Genomic DNA, 21,061 nt, shown 5'->3' with positions numbered 1-21,061 from the left:
TCAGAGGCCTGTGTTTGGCGTCTTCTTCAATTGCTCTTCACCTTATATTGTTTTAGAGTTTCTCACTGAACCTAGAGCTTCCCAATTAAACCCCAGGGATTCTTGTCAGCCTCCTTCTTCATCAGCACTAGACACTCAGCTTTTTTTTTTTTTTTTTTTTTTTTTTTTTTTTTTTTTTCTGAGACAGGGTTTCTCTGTGTAGCTTTGTACCTTTCCTGGAACTCGCTTTGTAGACCAGGCTGGCCTCGAATTCACAGAGATCCACCTGTCTCTGCCTCCCGAGTGCTGGGATTAAAGGCGTACGCCACCACTGCCCGGCTGACACTCAGCTTTTAACGTCGGTGCTGGGAATCCAAACTCAGGTCCTGATGCTTTCCTGGCAAGCATTGTGTCAACTAAGCCATCTCCCCAGCCTCCGCTGCTTCATTTCCCTGAACCTCAGTGTCTCCATGAAGTGAAGCAAACTAAGATCCCCTATAGGGTGAGATGCTGACCTGATGGAAATCTCAGATGCCTGAGGACAGGACATGGGCACTTGCCAGCTCTCAGGGAAGGGAGCTAGGCTTGGTGCTGTCTGTGATTGTTGCAACATCCAAGATCTGCATGTTCTGCTTTGTTCTGCTCTCAGGAAGGATCTCTCCCACAGCCCAGGCTAGCCTCAGACTTGCTAGGCAGGCGAGGCTGGCCTTGAACTCCTGATTCTTCTGCCTCCACCTCCCAGGTGCCGGCCGGCATAATGGGCACATGACACTATCCCTGGCTGGTGCCCTACTCCCAGGGAAATCTTAAAAGCACAAAATCTGACTTGGCAGTCACAGGTCTGGAGCAACTGAGGAGGCATCATGAACTCTCTTGAAGTCTGAAGTTTGGAATATTTTAAAGGAAGAGCCTTTGAGTACTTTAAAATGCGCAGGGCAGCGTAAAGAAAAGCAGGGAGTATTTTTCTGGTAAAATCTCACCAAAATGACTTCCTGCCCAAAGCTAATGACTCACATCAATAGCAGCTGGAGGGGTTTGGGTGCAGCAGGCACCCTGGACCCCACTTCTCTGTGCTGCCCTGCCTTCTCCACACAGCTTTCCCTGCCTAGGATGTGGGGTAAGGATGCCTCCTGGGATCCGGTATGAGAAGATGTGTTCCTCATGAGAGGATTACTCACTACTTAGTAACAAAATGCTTTCCTACTGCTTAAGAAAGCATTTCTTTAACACACCCTTGTAGACAGGTTTCCTACCCTGTCATACCAGCCAGCGTGGAGCACATGTCTGTGTAGGCTGGTGGAATGGGAGCCTAGTTTCCTCCATAGGAAGGTCGGATAGGAGTTCAGGAAAAGATCTCCATGCAAGAGTCAATGTGACTGGGTCCCAATCCCAGCTGGGAGGTGACAGGACCTGCTGACTGGTGTCCAGCCATCTTTTACACCATCCAGAATTAGGTGCGAGCAGAACCAGACCATCAGTGAGTCTGGTACAGATCTGAGTTTCTCTGCAGCAGGAATGTGCCTGCACCCCTGCCTCCTGCCCCAACCACATACTGACTCCACTGATGTTGACCTCTCCCCCCCCAAGCTTCAGCCCCTCAGAGTGGGGGCAGCACTACCTTCTGTTTCTTCTCCAGTTTGATGGCTTGCTGAGTGGCCTTCTGCTCCTGTACCCACAGCTGCTGGTACCGATGTTGTAACAGGTCAAAGAAGGGTGTGGACGGCCTGTGGGGAGGAAGTTTCATAGAGCTTGAGGCCTGGGGAAGACCAGGGCACCCACATATAGAACAGACACCCCCCTCTCCACAGAGCACCGGCCCCACCAGCTGCAGACCACATCATCCTCCCTGGGGCCAGGAAAGGCTTCCTGTAGCACCCAGAAAACCCAGAGAATCAGATCGCATGCACACACTGCTCTGCAGACATGGGGAACCTCCACGTGTTATCTGGATAGTACAAAGATTCTGTCCTTGGGCTGATGCTGGATAGGGTTCAGAGCTTCCCCGATCCCTTTCTGCTATGCCTCACCCACCCAGGGCTCTGCCCGCAGTCTGCTGAGGCTAGCATTGCAGAAGACTCCTGCCAAGCAGGTGGTCTAGCCTCAGTGTCTGATTTCCCTGGGAACAGCTCGGGATCTTCATTCCCAGCCTTGGGGTCTGATTGTTCTGGTCCTCGTCAGCAAGAATGCTGCCAAGTTGGATGAGCAAAATGCTTCCCACCCCACCCTTGGGGTCTCTCCTCATTTAAACTCTGTCCCTGCTCTGGAGATGTTGGCTCCACATTGGTCAGACCCACTGGCCTGGTGGAACTAATCTCAACTTTACACTAGGACCTATCTCTTTCTGAGGCAGCACTAGATGTCTTCATGGCTTGCAGCCTGGAACACTGAGCCAGTACTGAGTGCTCTGCTGGTACTGTCTGCGGGTGATGTCTTCGGGTGATGTCTTCGGGTGCTCTCTGCGGGTACTGTCTGCAAGTGCTGTCTGCAGGTGCTGTCTGCGGGTGATGTTTTCGGGTGCTGTCTGCGGGTGCTGTCTGCGGGTACTGTCTGCGGGTGCTGTCTGCAGGTGCTGTCTGCAGGTACTGTCTGCGGGTGCTGTCTGCGGGTGATGTCTGCGGGTGCTGTCTGCGGGTACTGTCTGCGGGTACTGTCTGTGGGTACTGTCTACAGGTACTGTCTGCAGGTACTCTCTGTGGGTGCTGTCTGCAGGTACTGTCTGCGGGTGTTGTCTGCGGGTACTGTCTGCAGGTACCACCCTTTATCATTTTAGTGATGAAGAGGAGAGGCTGGTCCCAGAGCAGTGTGGGGCAGCGCTCCAAATGAGGTCGGTTGAGCCATAAGGCTCAAAGCTAACGTAGATCTAAATCCCCCAAAGGGGGTGGGGCACTGCTCCCAGGTTGGGGCTGAGCTCTAAACAGCTTGCAAGATAGAGTGTGCAGCTGCTCTGTATAGCAAGGTCATGAAGAAGGCAGACTGTGGTGGTGCGGCCATTTCTTCTGCCTCCCATGTCTGTGCCCCTCACAGAGCAGCACCATGTTGGACGAGAGTATCTGGAGGCTCACCACCTCCGTGGTCTGTCATAGCCACTATGAGAATGGCCGAGGGGGAAGAATTTGCCATTTTCAGTGGAAAACAAGTGATATTGGTTATGATGACCGTGTACTTGGATCTGGATTTGGTGCTCCTTTCTTTATAGGGAGGCACCAGCTACTTAAAATGAGGATATTTAATTCATCCCTTTACCAGAATGAAGATTGTGTAAGAGATGTGACCTGAAAATTGGATTAAACTCTTGAACTCTAATTACTAAATAAAATTGTAAATAAACAAAAAGAAGTATGAAAATGGACAGTGACCATGTACCAAGAAAAACTGATACTCAAGTTCAGTACCTGCTCAGGAGGCAGACCTGTTGCCTATACTGTCTAGCCAGGCAGCCATCCCACTGCCTATGGTGACCAGACAGGAAGTCATCCCACTGCCTGTAGTGACCAGCCAGGAAGTCATCCCACTGCCTATGGTGATGAGACAGGAAGCCATCCCACTGCCTACAGTGACCAGACAGGAAGTCATCCCACTGCCTATGGTGATGAGACAGGAAGCCATCCCACTGCCTACAGTGACCAGACAGGAAGTCATCCCACTGCCTGTGGTGATGAGACAGGAAGCCATCCCACTGCCTATGGTGACCAGCCAGGCAGCCATCCCACTGCCTATGGTGACCAGACAGGAAGTCATCCCACTGCCTATGGTGACCAGACAGGAAGCCATCCCACTGCCTATGGTGACCAGACAGGAAGCCATCCCACTCTGTCAATCTTGCAGAAACTAAAGCTATCAACTCACTCAGGAGATGGAGGCAGGAGAATCACAAGTTCAAGGTCACCTTCAGCTATGTGAATTTAAGGCCAGCATGGGTTACATGAAACTTCATCTCAACTCCCTACCCTCCAAGAATTAATTTTTAAAATTTATTTAAAAATAATTTTCAAGTTGGGTGCAGTGAGGAAGACTGCTAGTTACTGAGATCCTGTCTCTAAAAATATGTGATAATGGGGCTGGAGCGATAACAGGCCTCAGCAGTTAAGAGCACTGGGTGCTTCTGCAGAGGACCCAGGTTCTGTTTCCAGCACTCACATGGTGGATCACAACTATCTGTGACTTCAGTTCCAGATTGGATGTCCTCTTCTAGCTTTCAAGGGCACCAGGCCCTTGATACATAGCCGTACATAAAAACTTAAATATATAATAATAATTAGTTAGAATAATCAGTAGAAGTGTGGGTGATGCTCATTAGTGGTGGCTGAACCGGCTAGAAGGCTAATAGGAAATGCCTGGCCCATGGTCGCTTCAGCCTCAGTTCAGAATGGCCAGGCCTCAGTGCTATCACTACCACTGTGGTAGACAGCCACAGCATGAGTGTGCTCCTCTAGGCTAGGGACATTCCAATGGTGGAGTGCTTGCCTAGCTTGGGTGAGGTCCTGGATTTGAGCCCCAGTACCACAAACCAAATAAATGATCATTTTAACCCTGCTAGTGGCGGCAGCCAGCAGAGACTATTCCAGAAGCCATGCCCCGGAAGATGTGTGGAATCTTCTGGCACACGTGTGGAGAAAGGTGACCAGCCCTCCAGACCAGCACTATCCAGTAGAATTGCCACCCAGAATGCAAGCTAGAGTCTCCTGGGGCCTCGAATGAGGGGAGAGGAGACAGCTCAGGACCAGACTTGTGACCTCCAGAGCTGTGAGGACTGGAGTTCATGTTGTCTACCCCCCCCATCTTCTTCCCTAACCTCCCTCACCCCTTTGTGGCAGCTTGTTAAGGAAGCCCCAAGATGCTCTGGAATATGCCCTGGGAACTGCTGTCTGGGCCTGAATTGAAGTCGGAGCCAGAAACACTAGAGACAGTAATTCAGCTTTTCTCTCACTCCTGAGACTCACGACTCGGAGGGCTCAAGATGCTGAGCTGCATACAGACACCCATCTGGGTGGTCACAGTGCTGATGGTTTTCCAAAGCAGCCAGAGAGGGTATCAGGGGCTGCTCAAACCTGAGCTGAGTGGTAGAGACACAGGAGAAGCAAGGCCCCATGTCTGCCCAGCAAGGTCCAGAGGCTGCCAACCTCTGCCCCTGGATTTGTTGGATCTGGTCTGTGCGGCAACACTGAAAGTCTGAAATCATTGTCAACGGTTAGAGATACAGATGTTTGGGGCTCGGTTGTTGATGCTCAGTCTGTGTAGTGCTTGCTGTATAAGCATGGGGACCTGACTCTAATGCCCAGAATCTGTGTAAAAACAGCCCGATGTGCTGGCATGCACTGGTGATCCTAGCACTGGGGGAAACGGGGGACCAGACAGCCTAGTCTTCTTGACAAGCACTAAAGCCAGTGAGAGACCCTGTCTCAAAAAACCAGGTAGACCTCTGAGGAATGGCACCCACAGATGACCTCTGACCTCCACATGCATGTACACACGCATACCTACGTGTACACACTCTACACACAAATAGGACAGCCAACGTTTCAAAACATCTTTTAGATTGTTGTGAAAGTGTGCAAGTTCTGACCACATAGGCCCGCATTCCCAGTTGGTGTAATTGGCTGGCACTGAGTCCCAGCTGCCATTAGTCCTGGTTCTCAGTCTTCCCCGCTGCCCTGGCACTGGTGAGCAGTAATCCCTGACAGGCCCCTTCTATGAGTGAGACTGTGTGGCCCTGGAGACAACCAGATAGTTAGCCAGGACCCTAAATATCCACCCACTTCTCCAAACTATTGCAACTTGGCATGAGGGCACCAGAGGACCTGGGAATCTGGCTAAGGTGGATTCTATTTGAGAAGCAGCCCAAGGCTTTGATTCGCATAGACAGACAGTGGCTCTTTGTTCCTGCCTCCTGTACCCCTGTGGTGACTTTTATTACTTAATTATTACACGCCCCATGCCTCTGAGCAGCCTAATTTATAGCTGTGCTTTCTAACGACACTGTGTGCGTAATCTGGAAATATCTACCCCAAGAGGCTGCTCCCAGCGAACAGCCCTCTTCCCCGCAGCCCCGCGTATCCATCACTTCACACCAGCTCTTCAGCCCTCCCCTAGCCTGGCTGACCGACTCAGCGTCCTGCTCTGGCCAGCCCAGCAATTCTTATTCTGGCAGTGGGGGCTGAGCCAAGGGGAACCTATGATGGCGTGAGTTATGGCAGGCAGCCCTGGCCTAGGCCCTCCATGGCCACCCACGAGCTGGCTAGTTTCTGTTCTGGCTCATTAACGTGGATAAACAGGTGCAGAGGCTGGCCTGGTGTGGAGAAAACTCAGGCCATAAATCGGATGTTATCACCCCTGCATGCTCTCCAGTTTCGGAGCTAGGCCTGGACTCACAGCCATGGTCCACCAGGTTCAGCCTTCTCTTCAACTCCTGGCATTCACCCTACCCTGCATGGCTTCCCCAGACTTCCAGCCCTTCTGGGTGGAGTTCTCCTTGCCAGCACATGCTAGTACATGCATACATGTCATCTCCTTTTCTTGTATGGGCCTCAATTGTGGGGTTGCCTCCTCCAAGGGCTGGTTCCCAGCTACCCTGCCCTAAACAGCCCTGGCTAGGTGTCTTCCACCTGAGCATAAGCCTGTTTATCCCTTCTGGCCCCAGTGGAGCCCCAGAGGGCAGAAACAATTCTGTGCCTGCTGTGAGCTGATGTGCTCTACCCTGCATAGATATGTGGAGGCTAATAAAGACCCGAGTTAAATCCCCTAGAACCCATGTTAAAAAAACAAACAAAAAACACTTGGGTGTGGTGGTGTACGCTTTGAATCCCAGCACTAGGGAGGTGGAGACAGGTCCCAGGCTGATGGCCAGCCAGCCTGGCTGAATCAGCAAGCTCCAGGCCACCGAGACCCTATGTCAGAAAATTCAGTGGACAGCACCAGAGGATCTTCCACACACATGTGCACACATGTACTTACATGGACAGATGGACACACACACACACACACACACACACACACACACACACAGAGGCAGGAAGAGCGCAAGGCGGATGAGAAAAGAAAGGGAAAATAAATCTTAGGCAAATTTTTGACAGATACATTTTCCTTAGTTTGCTCGGTACAAATTAGGCTGCATGTGTGTTATAGTAAATTACCAGATTAAATGGTGGAATCTGCCTTCGGGGAGGATGCCATCCTCCTCACAGGTGCCGTGGTGCCAGACACTGAGCATCTTAGACAGAGCAACTACCAAAACAAACCCAAGTTCTTCCACTGAAGTCTCACACCTCCAGAGGATCTCAGTTTAAACAGGAAACAAACACTGTCAGGTGCACAGGAGAGAACCTTTGAGATTTAGAGCTAGGGGAAGACTATTTATTCATTTAGGATTTTGAGACCGAGTCTCACGTAGACAGGCTTTCCTCAGACGCATTCTATGGCTGAGGATGACTTCGAGCTTCTGATCCTCTGGCCTCCATCTCTTAAGTGCTGGGCATGCCTTTAAAGGAATGAGGCAGTATGGTGGGTATGAGCAGAGCTGGGTCACCAAACCCAGGACTTCCTGCATGCTAGGCAAACACTCTGCTCACTGAGCCACATGCCCCACACCCCTCCTCTCTTGACCTTTCCAGGAGGTGTTGTTAGGAACCAATTACCCTATCGCGCCCTCCCCCCAAGCCATCACTGTTGCTGTGTTACAGCTCACTTATTTGTTTGCTTGTTTGGTTGTGTGTGTGTGTGTGTGTGTGTGTGTGTGTGTGTGTGTGTGTGTGCACGTGCTTTGAAATTCAGCTTTTTATTGTTGCTCTTTCTAACTCCAACATGAATGATTTTGCCACAGGCTGAGGCCCCTGTGGTAACAATTACAGCTGCCCTTCCTGCACACCTCTCTTTTGAGGAGCAGGAGGGGTTCACGCAGAAAAGCTTAATTATTGATCCTCACTAAATGTGCACAGGAAAGGGTGGTATTGGGGCAGCTGATGCCCAGAGAGGTCAAACGGCTTGCCCAGGGTCACACAGCACACACTAGCAGCAAAGCTTGGACTCCCAGCCTTCCAGCTACAGATGCCACAGCCCAACAAATTGCAATCTGTGTTCACCAAGGGCAGTAGTTAAGGATGAACGAGGCTGGCCAGCCAGCTACACCTGGAGGCCAGGTCCAGGGAGTCTGGCTGCTTTCACAGGAGACCCCAGACTTGCCCAGGCAAGGTTTCTATCACCAGACACCATCTCCTGGTCTCCAGCCCACCCCACATAGGAGCTGAGGTTTTAGAGGAGCTTCCCAGCTGTTCCCAGCTGACCCCTGTGGCTTCCTGCTGTCCTCAGGATGTACTGCCCCATTTCCTAAGGTGTCTGTGGCCGCCTCTCAGCTGACCCCTGTTTTTCTGATCCCCAAGGGCTCCTAAATATCCTCTGCTTCCTCCTCCCAGGATTTTCCTAACCTTTGTCTGGCACCCGCAGGCCCCAGGCTGTCTTCATGGTCTGTACTCCACACAGGGTGGTTTGAGACCATTTCCAATGACATTCGTAGTAAACACCAAGTATCCCTGGAGGCCTTTGGACTCTCTTGAGTGCAGCTGCCCAGCCCATATGGAGAGCCCAGGAAAGGGCTGTGAGAGGAGCAACCCTGTTCTCAGGGAACCTTGCAGACAATCCCATAACAGGGATGGCCTGGTATTCTTAGAAAGGGTGCAGGGAGCCGGGCGGTGGTGGCACACGCCTTTAATCCCAGCACTTGGGAGGCAGAGGCAGGCGGATCTTTGTGAGTTCGAGGCCAGCCTGGTCTACAGAGCAAGATCCAGGAAAGGCACAAAGCTACACCGAGAAACCCTGTCTCGAAAAACCAAAAAAAAAAAAAAAAAAGAAAAAAAGAAAAAAAAGAAAGGGTGTAGGGACTCAGGACAAGTATCAATGTCTCACCTGTGAAATCCTCGTGACAGCAAAATTCAGGGTCTCTCTACCCGCTGGGGGCTCGCCATTCCTTTTTGAGCATAAACCAGGGGCTGGAGACACGGACACCTGTGGTTCTCAGCCATTCATGTTAGATTTTGAAAAACTACCCAAAAGCCATCTGGATGGGCTGTTCTATTCTGTATCTCCAGATAAGGCTTGGGACCTCCGTCCCAAGCTCAGGGGCTGAGGCTGCAGGGATGGCAGGGGAGGAGGGCAGGACAGCCCTGGGGATGGTAAGGTCTGTCCAGTTACCCAGGTATTTGAAGCCCTTCTGAGTGCAGAGGGAGAAGAGGCAGTGGAGGGATGCATCGCGAATCCTAATTAGTCTTAATAATAAAAACCCAGAGCCAGATATCGGGGTAAATGCTGAAAGATCAGAGAGACAAAGGACAGCCACAGCCACCTCTTTCCCTCGCCAGCTTCTCAGCCTGAAAGGGGACTGAGCTCCTGTCTCTGCCTGCCCTATGATTCCTCTCTCCTCCCAGCCTTATCACTTCCTGTCTCCACCCCATAGTGCTGGGATTAAAGGTGTGAGCTTCCACTGCCTGGCTCTGTTTCTCTTTTAGACTGGTTTAAAAGAGTCTCGTAAATCTAGTAGTCCAGGGTGGCCTTGAACTCCTGATCTTCCTGTTTCCTCCTCCAAGTGCTGGGATTAAAGGTGTGTGCCACCACTGCCTCGCCTCTATGGTTAACTAGTAACTAGCTCCACACTCTGATCTCAAGGAAAGCTTTATTTGTTACAACACAAACAAAATATCACCACTGAGGGAAGCGGGTGGTGTACACAGGTCTGGGAGGGGCAGGAAGAACTGAGCCAGGTCCACATCAGAGTTGGAGAGCTTGGTGAGACCTGGGGTCCCCCAGGAAGGGGAGGAGACTGACTGCAAGGAGATGTCAGGGCTTCCAAGGAACGAAAATGTGCTCAATTTTCTCTGGCTATCAAGGTTTACAAATGTACTGATCCACAATGGGGTGCCTGCACTGGGCCCCGCTGCTTCCCCTGGCTCTGAAGTCAGCTGGGGACTGGCCCATGGATTCTCACACAGCCTCTGCTGTGGTGGCCGGGCCACTGCTAAGAGTTCTGACAAATCCTTTGCTCTAACCTGGAAGGAACCTTCAGAGAAGTCCCTTCCGGCCCCATGCTCCACTCTTAGCCACACCATGTCACAATTAAGTCTAATGGTGCAAAAAGTGGGGAATAAATGAAACGAAAACCAGCTCTGACTCCGGGTGTGCCTTGAGAAAGTTCAGATTCGCCCCATCAAATCCATCCTCAAAGCTTTGCGATTGATACCCCGGACCAAGGCTTGATCTCCAATGAAGGCTCAGGGTGAGCACACGAGGGAGATGGAGGGAATCATTTGCAAACGTTAGGTTGACATGGGTGCAGTGTGGTGCGGGGTGGGTACAAATGAGGCCTGACAGCTCTGATTCGCCCGCCGCCTCCGCGCAAGAGCTCTGTGGATCAGAGGGGCCCTCTCATAGAAGCTCATCTTCATCCGAGATGCTCATTAAAACTTTGCCGAGCCCAGAACTTGGCGGGAGCCAGGAAAGTGAAGACGCTTTCTGAGGGACTTTAGGTACACATTTGTTGAAAGGTGTTTAAGAAGGAGATTCGGGTCTGACAAACTGGATTCAGTGCAGCGCTCCGTTCACAGCGGGCTAAAATAATTGGTCATCAGTGACTACTAATTTCGTTTAGTAGCCAGAGGCGATTTTTTTCTTCCTAGAAAATCAATGACAGCACCGAGGTCTGTTCAATGTGATTCCACTCCAGATGGGCCCTTCTTTCACGCTTGACGCCTCTTCCAGTGGAGACAGCTATTTTGTTAAAATAAAATTAAAATCCGTCCCTAATATGCCAGCGGCCCGCTGCTCCTGGGGGGCCAGGAGCTGATGGCATGGGATTCACACAGCCTCGAGGGGATGAAGGGGTGGACAGTGAGCCAAGTGTGGTGGCGCGTGGTTGGAAATCTAGCTATCGGGAAGAGGAAGCGGGGAGATTGGTGCAAATTTGAGGCTAGCCTGGTCTACATATGGAGCTTGAGACTAGTCAACATAGCAAGATCCTGTTTCAAAAATAATGTAAAAAGAAGAAAACCAGACAGTGTCTTCCATCTGGGCCTCACACAGTCCATGGGCCTTGACTGTGAGCCATGCACTTTAGAAAGAGAGGTCTGTCTGATGGGTCACGCTTCTCTTCTGGTTTGGGTCACAACCCAGCCTGTGACTCAGGCATGGTGGTACATGCCTTTCCAGCACTCAAGAGACAGAAGCAGGCGGATCTCTATGAGTTCAGGCCCAGCCTAGTCTGCATAGTGAGTTCCAGGACATCCAGGGCTACACAGTAAGATCCTCACTTAAACACAACAACCACAAAAGCCCATAGCCTGTGGCGATGCCATCTAAAGAGACCTTTTGTCCTCTCCCACTCCTGGGACTTACCCCAGGCCCAGGGATGGCGTCCAGGGATGGCCCTGGTATTCTAGACAGCACCATGTTGCTACCCAGCATGCCTTTCTTCTTGGCAGAGCGGAGGCTACAGAGGGCTCATGGTGTGGCTCCCGAGGGACTGTAAGGACGTCACTGAGGACTTAGCTAGTGTTTAAAACTCGGGCAACAAGCCCGCCCCTGCGCTGGTCTGCATTTTCTGCCATTGCAAGGTCTGGGTAGCCGATTCTGTCAGTGAAGTCAGTGAAGTCGTGAGGACCTGGGTTTGATCCCTGAAACCGTGTGGAAAGGTGGGCATGGTGGTACATGCTTGTCATCCATCTGAGGAGGTGGAGATAAGACTATTCCTGGAGCTCACTGGAATGAGCTCACACACACACACACACACACACACACACACACACATACATACACACATGACACACCATAGACACTATACACACTAACACACCACACACACTAACACACACTTGCACACCACACACATAGACACTCCACACACACTAACACATATATACACACACAAATCACACACACTAACACACACACATACCCACACACCACACAGACATTCCACACACACACACACACCATACACACTAACACACACACTCACATACCATACACACCACACACACATAGACACACACATACTAACACATACACTCACACACCACACACAGACACTCTACACACACACCACACACACTAACAGACACACACTCACACACCATACACACAGACACTCCACACATACATCTACTCACACACCACACACCCTCACACACATACCACACACACTAACACACACATACACACACTCCAAACACATACACCATACACACTAACATACGCACTCACACACCACACACACAGACACTCCACACACACACACACCATACACACTAATATACACACTCACATACCATACACACCACACATACACCACATACACAGAAAATACATACTCACATACACACAGAAATACACTAACACATACACTCACATACCACACACCCTCACACACACACCACACACACAGGCACTCCATACACACACACACACATACTCACACACTCATACACACACCACCCAATACTCTCATATACACACGCATACACACACTCATACACCATATACACATTCACATACCACACACACATACATACACACATACACAAACCACACACATATACACATACCACATACATACACACACATACACTCACATACACAACACACACATACAAGCACATATGCATATATGCACACACACACACATGAGAACACACACACACACACACACGTACACACGCATACACAAATTTCCATGAAGAGCACTACAGCAGCCCTTGCATTAAGATCTAACACAGGCCTCCATCCGGCACAATCCTAGCCTACCTTCTCCTGACCATAATATCTCGCAACCCTGGAGCAAAGCGTCACCCCCAGGATGGTGGCGTTGCTGCGGCCCACTGACATTACTTGAGTTTGCCCGATTTCACCTGTGCAGTCTTATCTGCACGTTCCACCTCTGCAGCTTCAGATGGACACAGACCAAAAGTACATTTTTGTCTGTTTGATGTTTCCACATGTCAATACATGTCTGAGGTGCAGAGGCAAGAGCCTTGGCAGGAGAGCATGGTTCAAGGCCTGGGCAATACAGTAAGACCATTGCCCTCATTAAAAAACAAACCTTATCTGGTGCTGTTGTTAGATGAGACATGAGCTTGGGTTGGGCACAGTCCTCACGACTCACTATTACTGTACCAGGGCTTCCTCGTTCATCCACGACGTCATGGCCTTGTAACCTGGTCTCTGCCTCTTACAACATAAATACTTCACATCGCTCTCTCCCAAAAGCTCAAAGAACAGTTTAGAGCTGAAGTCACATCCATTTTCCCGATGTGAGCAGAGGCTGCATTAATCACACTGAGAGATTTGGAGGCGACCCCAGAGATGGCACCAGTAGCTTTCAAGGAAGGCAGAGCCGAGCTGGTGTGCTGCCTTGTCTCATGTGGGAAGCCCTTAGCCCCATGATATGGAAGGGGGCCCTTACCACATGCTGTTCACATGGCCCCACCTCAGCTACCACAGAGCGGGCCCTGGAGTCAGGGGAAGGATGGAGAGCCCTGAAAGGTGGCTAAGCAGGATGAGGTAGAGTCTGTATGTCCATCTGGCCTCGGAGGCAAGTTACAAAGTCCCAACACACTTTCAGGGACCCATGAAATGGTTTTTTATTTCTTTTAAAAATCAGCCTGGAGCCGGGTGGTGGTGGTGCATGCCTTTAATCCCAGCACTCGGGAGGCAGAGCCAGGTGGATCTCTGTGAGTTCGAGGCTAGCCTGGTCTACAGAGCAAGATCCAGGAAAGGCGCAAAACTACACAGAGAAACCCTGTTTCAAAAAACAAAACAAAAAACCAAAAACAAACAAACAAAGAATCAGCCTGGAATCTATCTCCCCTCACCCCAGCAGTGCCAGAAAATATTATTGCAGACTTATGTGAATGGGAGAAGTGGCTCCGGAAGGCAGGGATGTCCTGGGGCCCGCAGAAGCCCTTCTATAGGACTGAGACAGAGGATGGCCACCCCTCACTCCTCCATCGCATGTCAGTCCACTTTATCAGCCTGGGTCAAGAGTCACCTTGCTTCTGCTGTCCAAACCGGTGATGCTCAGCAGAGAATATGAAGTATGCAGAGAGAAGGTGGGACCGGGAGATGCCTGAGTCTGTCAAGTGCCTGTCTTGTAAGAACCGGGACCTGAATTTGAGCTCCAGAGCTCAAGAAAAAGAGCCAAGTGTGTGGGGCTCGCACTTAATCCCAGCACCGGGGAAGTGGAGACAGTGGATCTTTGGGGCTCTGTGGCTAGCTAGGTAACCTACTCGGCCAGTGAGAGGCTCTGCCTCGAGAAAACAAGGTAGATGGTGCCTGAGGAATGACACCCCTGGCCTCCACGTGCACGCTGTCACCCTGTCACACAAACATGCACACGCATGTGTGCCTGTGTGTGTGCGCGCGCGCAGACACACACACATACACACAGATGCCTGCGTCTCAGGTGGGACATTCCATCCAAGGAATCCACAGTTTCCCAGGGTACACGCCACCCCCAGACCTATGATTTTGTGAAGGTTGCCACTCTGAGCGATTCCCTGCAGAGGACTCTTGCCCTGCTGGCCATCTGTTTCTTGTAGGAACTGAGGAGGGCTGGTCAGCCCCAATGCCCAGACTCCTGCCTTATGCCTTGGCTTTCTGTTGTACAACAGGAAAGGGCAGTGACCAGGCCCTGGCAGGACTCTGAGAGCTAATTAGATGCCAAGATCTTTGGGCTCACAGATCACTTCTTAATTGTTTGTGGGTTTAACATAAGAGCTAATGATGGAGGGGGAGGTACCATCACAGCGTAGCCCTGACTTCTAGATTGTCTAGGGGGTCATTTGCAACTTGTTAACATTCGTCATCAGGGTGATTCAATTAGCAGCTCTCTGGCACAGGTGTCCACCCCCAGTGTGGCAGAGGCCTTGGGCTGAAGTGGGGAGGAAGGTGGCTGAGAAGCATGTTCTCCAGAGGGCTGGGAAATTCACCATGGGGGTCCCTGGCACCTGGGGGCAAGAGGAGAAGCAGCCTATCGCCCCTCCAAGAAGGGAGGGGACGGTAGAAAGAGCTGTGTGCAGAGGCAATGGAAACTGGTTCTCACGTGCAACTTGCAGCAGCATGGCTTTTCTGTACCCTGTGTGGCAAGGGAGCCGAGCCACCAGGCCCCAGCAGCCTCCGGATGGTGTGGAGAGGAGGATGCTGCAGAGGGAGAAGAGGCCCGCAGCTGGGAGGCTGGTCCCTGGCCCACTTTGCGCTGGCCTCCAGCTCTCAGGGAAGCCTAACTGGGAAAACCTGAAGCAGGGCTGGCAGCCCAGGATGCAGTGGGGGAAGCCCCGGGAGGAAGCAGCCAGCCTTGTTAGCGCTGACCTTGGCACCCAGCAGCTCCTGATGGATGGGGTTCGGCCTGGACAGGCCCCATGGGAGCCGCAGGCGATCCATTACAGGCCCCCTGGTCCCCATACCGCAAGCAGCAGGCTGGGGATAAATCTCTGTCTGGGCAGCCAGAGAGCCAGAGGGGAAACAGCACCGTATGAAAAATGTCTCTGTCCTGGCTCTAGCTACAAAGCTCGTGAGGAAGGAAAGGAGGGAGTACCCCAAAGAGGAAGGAACCCCAAGTGCAACCTTGTCTCAGGCCACTGCTCAGTCTGGACCCCATTCAGCCTGAGTCCCTGGAGATCCAGATTCGTGGAAGCTTGCAACCTTGAGGACAAGCGACTCCTGCCCCTGCTGGGCAGCTGGACAGATCCGGATGTTAGCCAGAACCACCACCTCTGGAATCCCCTGCAACCTTTCATGAGAGAATAGAACTCCATGCCTGTTTCCTGTGCTCGTTCCAGGAGCTGCCTAGGGTTTCAGTGGTTTTGCTCCAGCGAGAGCCGAGTCCTCAGAAGTGAGTTCAGGGTCGTGCTGAAAACTGTAACCAGTTGTTCCCAGCACATCTGGCTGTTGGGGGTCGCACAACTGCACCAGGCCACTCCCATCATCATAATTGCAGCTCAGATGAGGAGTAACGTTCTCCCCCGGGGTCTTGCTCTACCTCCTGGAAACCTGTGTGTACAGTCACCACGGAGGGAGGCTTGGTTTAACCCTGGCACTACCACCAACTGGCTCTGTGGCCTTGACCAGTTTCCTCACGGACAGAATAGGGAGGTCAGTTCCCATTCATTAGAATCGGGAGCAGTTAGTGAGATAGTGTGTAGGAAATGCCTACCGCTGCCCTCAGGGGTCACATAGGGATCAGTGGTCCTCCTGTGGGTCTCTGGAGGCCCTCTGTTGTCTCTGTCATGGCCTCCAGGAGGCGAGTTGAGGCCAGATGTGGTGTCTCCCCGGCATCTTTTCCCAGTCAACAGCAGGACTCCATTCCTGGCACCTCCTCCTTGCCCCACACACCATCCTGGAAGCTCCCCTCTGGCTACTGTCCTGTTAGCGGATCTTCTCCTAAATGTTAGTGCCATAGTTACCGTCTTTTTCTCCTCCTTTTCTTCCTCTCTTCCTCTCTTCCTTCTCCCTTCCTTCCTTCCTTCCTTCCTTCCTTCCTTCCTTCCTTCCTTCCTTCCTTCCTTCCTTTCTCTCTCCCTCTTTTTTTGAAGAGGTCTCATATAGCCCAGGCTTGTCTTGAATTCCTTATGTAGCTGAAGACGACCTTGAACTTCTCATCCTTCTGCCTCCACTTTCCAAGTGCTAGGGTTACAGCCATAAATCGCCACCATGCCTGGTCTTATCCAGTACTGGGGGTGATCAAACCATGTCAGGCAAGCACACCACCAAGTGAGCCATCCTCCCCAGCACCGCCTGGCATTTTTTAACGTGGCGCTCCAGGTATGATCCCAGCAGCAAGGGGTCACCTCCCTTGTTTTTTAATTTCTTCCTCTAATGCAGCCAAGGGACACGGTGTCTGAGGCAGCACCATGCTGCGCACCTGTCAGCAGAGTCTGTGAAGTGACAGGAATGCCTGGCTGTCCAGTCCCTTCTCAGAGTCTCAGGCAGACTCTCTGCTTTCAGTCACTGTCCCGAAGCCTGAAACAGACTGGGACCACATTTTTCCTCCAACAAAAACTTAGCCAGGACCTGGGTGTGCCAGCCAGAGACTAAGGCTCTGATGTCGTTTTTCTTTCTTTGCTGTGTTGGGGAGGGAACCCCAAGTGTCACTCACAGTAGGCCAGTGTCCCCCAGAGGAACACTGACCGCCTCAGTCTCCTGGGGCCTGGGCAACCAGAAGGGAAGCTGTCGGAAGCTGAGGTGCAGTTACTGTGGTGTGAGGCAAGCTAGATCCTGGGAAGGACCGGCGGTTGCACTCTCCTCCCAGCTCCCAGCTGGGTCTTCCCAGATCTCCTGGCTCCCCCTTGCGGTCAGCCAGGCCCCTCAGCAGCCACAGAGCCCTGCCTATGACAGCTAAGCATCTCCTTCCTCCCCTCCCAGGACTTTGGGTGTCTGGCTTGGATTTGGGTATTGGCTCCAGCAGAAGCAAAATAAGGCAGTGTGATGGATGGGTCCACCATAAATTTGATAAATAAATCCGCTTGGCAGAGAGATTCACAAGGCCTGTCAGGCGGGCAGCACTTATTAAACTGCCTGTGAAACTTCTTCCATTCTTCACTCTTGTCCCTCAGGCTGGCGATGCCTGAGAACAGGGTGAAGAGCACTGCAGGACGTCGGAGGTAGTGGTCCCTGCTTCTCATTCCTCCACCACCCCAGAGCTTTCAGCTCCCTGATCTGTCTGTCCAGATCAAACCAGCGGGATGAGCCAAGGCCTCTGTAGAAGCAATGGATTGCTACAGGCTCCATGTTCGGATCCCAGTGTGGTCGCGTGATCATGCATTCACTCAGCCAACACTCACTGAAGGCCTCTTCGGCTAAGAGCCTCTAGTCAGAACTGGAGATAGTGAGATGGGCAGAGGCAGGCCTGGAGCAGCCAGTGCAGTGAAGCCTTGGAATGTTGCCTCACAGAGTCTGAGTCTGTTGGACGTGGAAGTCAGGAGAGGAGGAAGAGGAAAGGGAAGGAAGCGACATATATGGTGTGGTCCCTAGCCCAGGACTGAACTGGAAGGTGGGGAGCCTTTAAAAGGTAGAGCCTAACTGAATGTCAAGTAACAAGCTGGTTAGCAGCAATGTGCCACATTCAGGTGGTCGGGGGGACCTCATTGAGCGCCATTATGTTTAGATGGAGTTCTGAGAACTTTCAGGAAATCTAACCTGCTGTCCTGACCCCAGGGAAAATTCCAGTATCACCCTCTGCCATGTCACCTCTGCCTGGTGTCTGTTAGTGCCTCTGTCCCTGTCACCCGCATTCAGGCTACACCAGTTCCCAGCCCCACTGCAGAGCAGGCCCAGGCGAGCGAATCTGCCTTTCCAACCCTCTGTCTCCTCTCTGAAAACATGAGAATCTAAAGGTTCTAAAGGGACACACGCACGCACGCATGCATGCATGCATGCACGCACGCACACAGACACTGTACTTCTCTTAGTGAGGATGCAAATAAGGGTTTCCAATACGGAACAGTGACAGACAGGTGTGTGTACAGTTCATCTTGCCTGTGGTCAGGGTACCCTTTGCTGGCTGAGGGATGATAGACCCCCACTGGTGACTCTCCCTGAGTGTGGCATGAGGCTCAGCTGCCTGGACTCCACCAGCTCTGGCTCAGGCTATTCCCTGGCTCCACATCTCTGACTCACTGTTACTGAGAACACAGGACCAATTAACAGCAGGAACAATTAAGATATGCGGGGGTATGGGCACCCCCTCCCCACAAGCCCTTATTAAAACACATTAATAATTAAGCAGGCCTTTAATAGCTACAATTCTGGCCTGCAGACATGTCTCTGTACAGGCCTCAGGATGCAGCCTGCTTTGAGAGCTGTGTTATGGCCTTCTGTACTGGTGATGAGGTTTGACAATCCCACCCTGGCTGGAATGCTGCCATGGGACAGTGAAGCAGAGCTGGAGAATTCCCAGTGTTTCACAGCTGACTGTAGAGGTGAAGCCTTCCCAGCTGGGGCCAGACCCTATACAAACCCTATATCCCTCATGTTCCTCTTTGAGATAAAGCCTGACCCTCCCTCGCAAGGCCATGGGGTGTACAGGTTGACCCTGCCACAGAGGAAAACGGCAGTGGTTAGCTTTGTGTATGCAAAACACTCTGATGTCTAAGTGTTAGAACAGCACTTCACAGGACAAGAAGGGACCATGGTGAGCTAAGAGATCAAGAATAGATGTGGTGGGACAGCTGTGATATCTGCACTCGGGGATGGGGGTGAGGGGTGGAGGCAGGAGGATCAGAAGTTCAAAGCCATCCTTGCCTTCATAGCAAGTTCCTAGCCAGCCTGGGACACATGTGATGCTGTTTCAAAACATCATAATAAAGCAATTATCAGTCCTCACCAGAACAAGACCCCTAAGACAGACCTGAGAGAGGCCAGGCTAGCAAGGACGGGATACAAGGAGGGCATGGGTTCTGCGCAAAGCACAGCCAGTGGGGTGGTGAGACCCAGCTGCCCAGGTTTCTCATTAGTCTAGAGGCACAAGAAGTCCACTGTTTATGTGTAGTTCTGCCTTGTTTCTTTTTAATGAAGCAACTTATTCAAACTTTTGACACTGTGTGTGTGTGTATGATATGGGTATGTAATGTGTGTGGTGTGTGATCTGTGTGTGTGTGATGTGGGTATGTGATATGTGTGTAATGTGGGTATGTGATATGTGTATATGATCTGTGTGTACGATGTGTGTGATGTGGGTATATGATATGTGTGTGTGATGCGTGGGTGTTATGTGGATATGTGATGTATGTGTGTGATGAGTGTGTGATGCGTGTGGGTGTGTGATGTGTATGATGTGGGTGTGATGTGTGTGTATGATGTGGGTATGTGATGTACGTGTGTGATGAGTGTGTGATGTGGGTGCACACTGAAAATGCCATGGCACAAACGTGGAGGTCAGAAGACACCCTCAGGTGTTGGTGCCTGCCTTCTACCTTGGTTGAGACAGATCTCGCATTTCCACTGCTTACACCAGGCTAGCACACCCTGGAGCCCTCCCTCAGTTTCTTCCGGTCTCTGTGGGAGGATTGCAGGTACAGATGCTTGTCAGGTTTCCATGGGTTCTAGGGTCCCAACTCGGGTCTTCACTCTTGCCCGGTGATTCCCAAGCCTTCTCTCCAGCCCTCTCTCCTTTTTAAAACTTATTACACGAGACAAGGGAACCTCTCTGCCTTGTCCCTGTCCCTCCTCCTATTGTGCCCATGGGCCATGTGGCCCTGTCTTCCAGACGCCTGCTCAGAGCTCTACTTTTTTGGGGGGTGGGTCCAAGACTGGTGATTACAAGGCACCTCTCCTACTTAAAAGTAGGACTCTCACCACCGAGGAAGTAACTGAGGGATTCCAAAGTTGGGCTTGACACCCACATGGCACAGGAGGCTGCATGAGCCTGAACTTGGGGGTGTCTGGCAAAGAGGGGTACACCCGTGGGAAACATAAAAGGTGGGGTCTGCATTCAGCCTTTGCACTCTCTAGGATTTCTTGTAGTTACCATGGCTTAGCATGCTATTTCCCACTTGGTGAATCTAGTCTGTCTGAGACTTTGTTTTAACACATCTTACAGGAATGTAGGTACTGATCATTTACTTCATTATTTATTTATTGGGCCAAATCACTCCCACAATTCTTTTGCCTTCCAGTATAATCTGATTTGGTTTTCAACATGCTTTTAAAGTAAAGAAATAAATACAGCGGAGGCTTGTTAAAGCTGATCACCAGGGAATGGGCCTTGAACCCATAACTTTAAAGTAATAGCCCCATTACAGGGCGGGGCGATGGGTTTTTAACTGTTCCCAGGCATTTAAGTCAGAAGGGTGAGGGGCTTGCCACACAGTCTGGGCAGCTCCAAGTCCTTCCCGAGGCCATTTAACCTCCATTTACAAAGAAATAAAGCGAAATTGATGCTGATCAGGCCGGCTGGGGGATATTTCTGATCCATAAAAGCCCTCTGTCTGCAATTTGTGGAGTGGCCCTGTCACATGGGAAAGGCCTCACTGATAAAGATAGAGCTTTATGGCCCGATACTCTAGGCTAACAGCAACCTAATTCCACATTTTCATTTCTCTGCAATTAATGT

The 21,061-nt window shown here is 51.3% G+C and overlaps 1 protein-coding gene and 1 pseudogene across 1 annotated transcript in view; one reads left to right on the top strand and one right to left on the bottom strand.

Moving 5' to 3' along the window:
* Positions 1–21,061, bottom strand: part of Cfap77 (cilia and flagella associated protein 77) — a 128,602-nt gene that overhangs the window by 30,597 nt on the left and 76,944 nt on the right. The window contains exon 4 of the mRNA XM_006983369.4: positions 1,598–1,703. Within this exon, the coding sequence (XP_006983431.1) occupies positions 1,598–1,703 (106 nt within the window). The remainder of the gene's footprint in view (positions 1–1,597; positions 1,704–21,061) is intronic.
* Positions 3,013–6,137, top strand: LOC102911603 (cytochrome c oxidase subunit 7C, mitochondrial pseudogene; annotated as a pseudogene).

This window comes from Peromyscus maniculatus, chromosome 4 (genome assembly GCF_049852395.1).
Source record: "Peromyscus maniculatus bairdii isolate BWxNUB_F1_BW_parent chromosome 4, HU_Pman_BW_mat_3.1, whole genome shotgun sequence".
In the NCBI taxonomy this organism is placed as follows: domain Eukaryota; kingdom Metazoa; phylum Chordata; class Mammalia; order Rodentia; family Cricetidae; genus Peromyscus; species Peromyscus maniculatus.
Note: the sequence above shows the minus strand (reverse complement) of the source record. Positions and strands in the feature narration are given on the sequence as shown.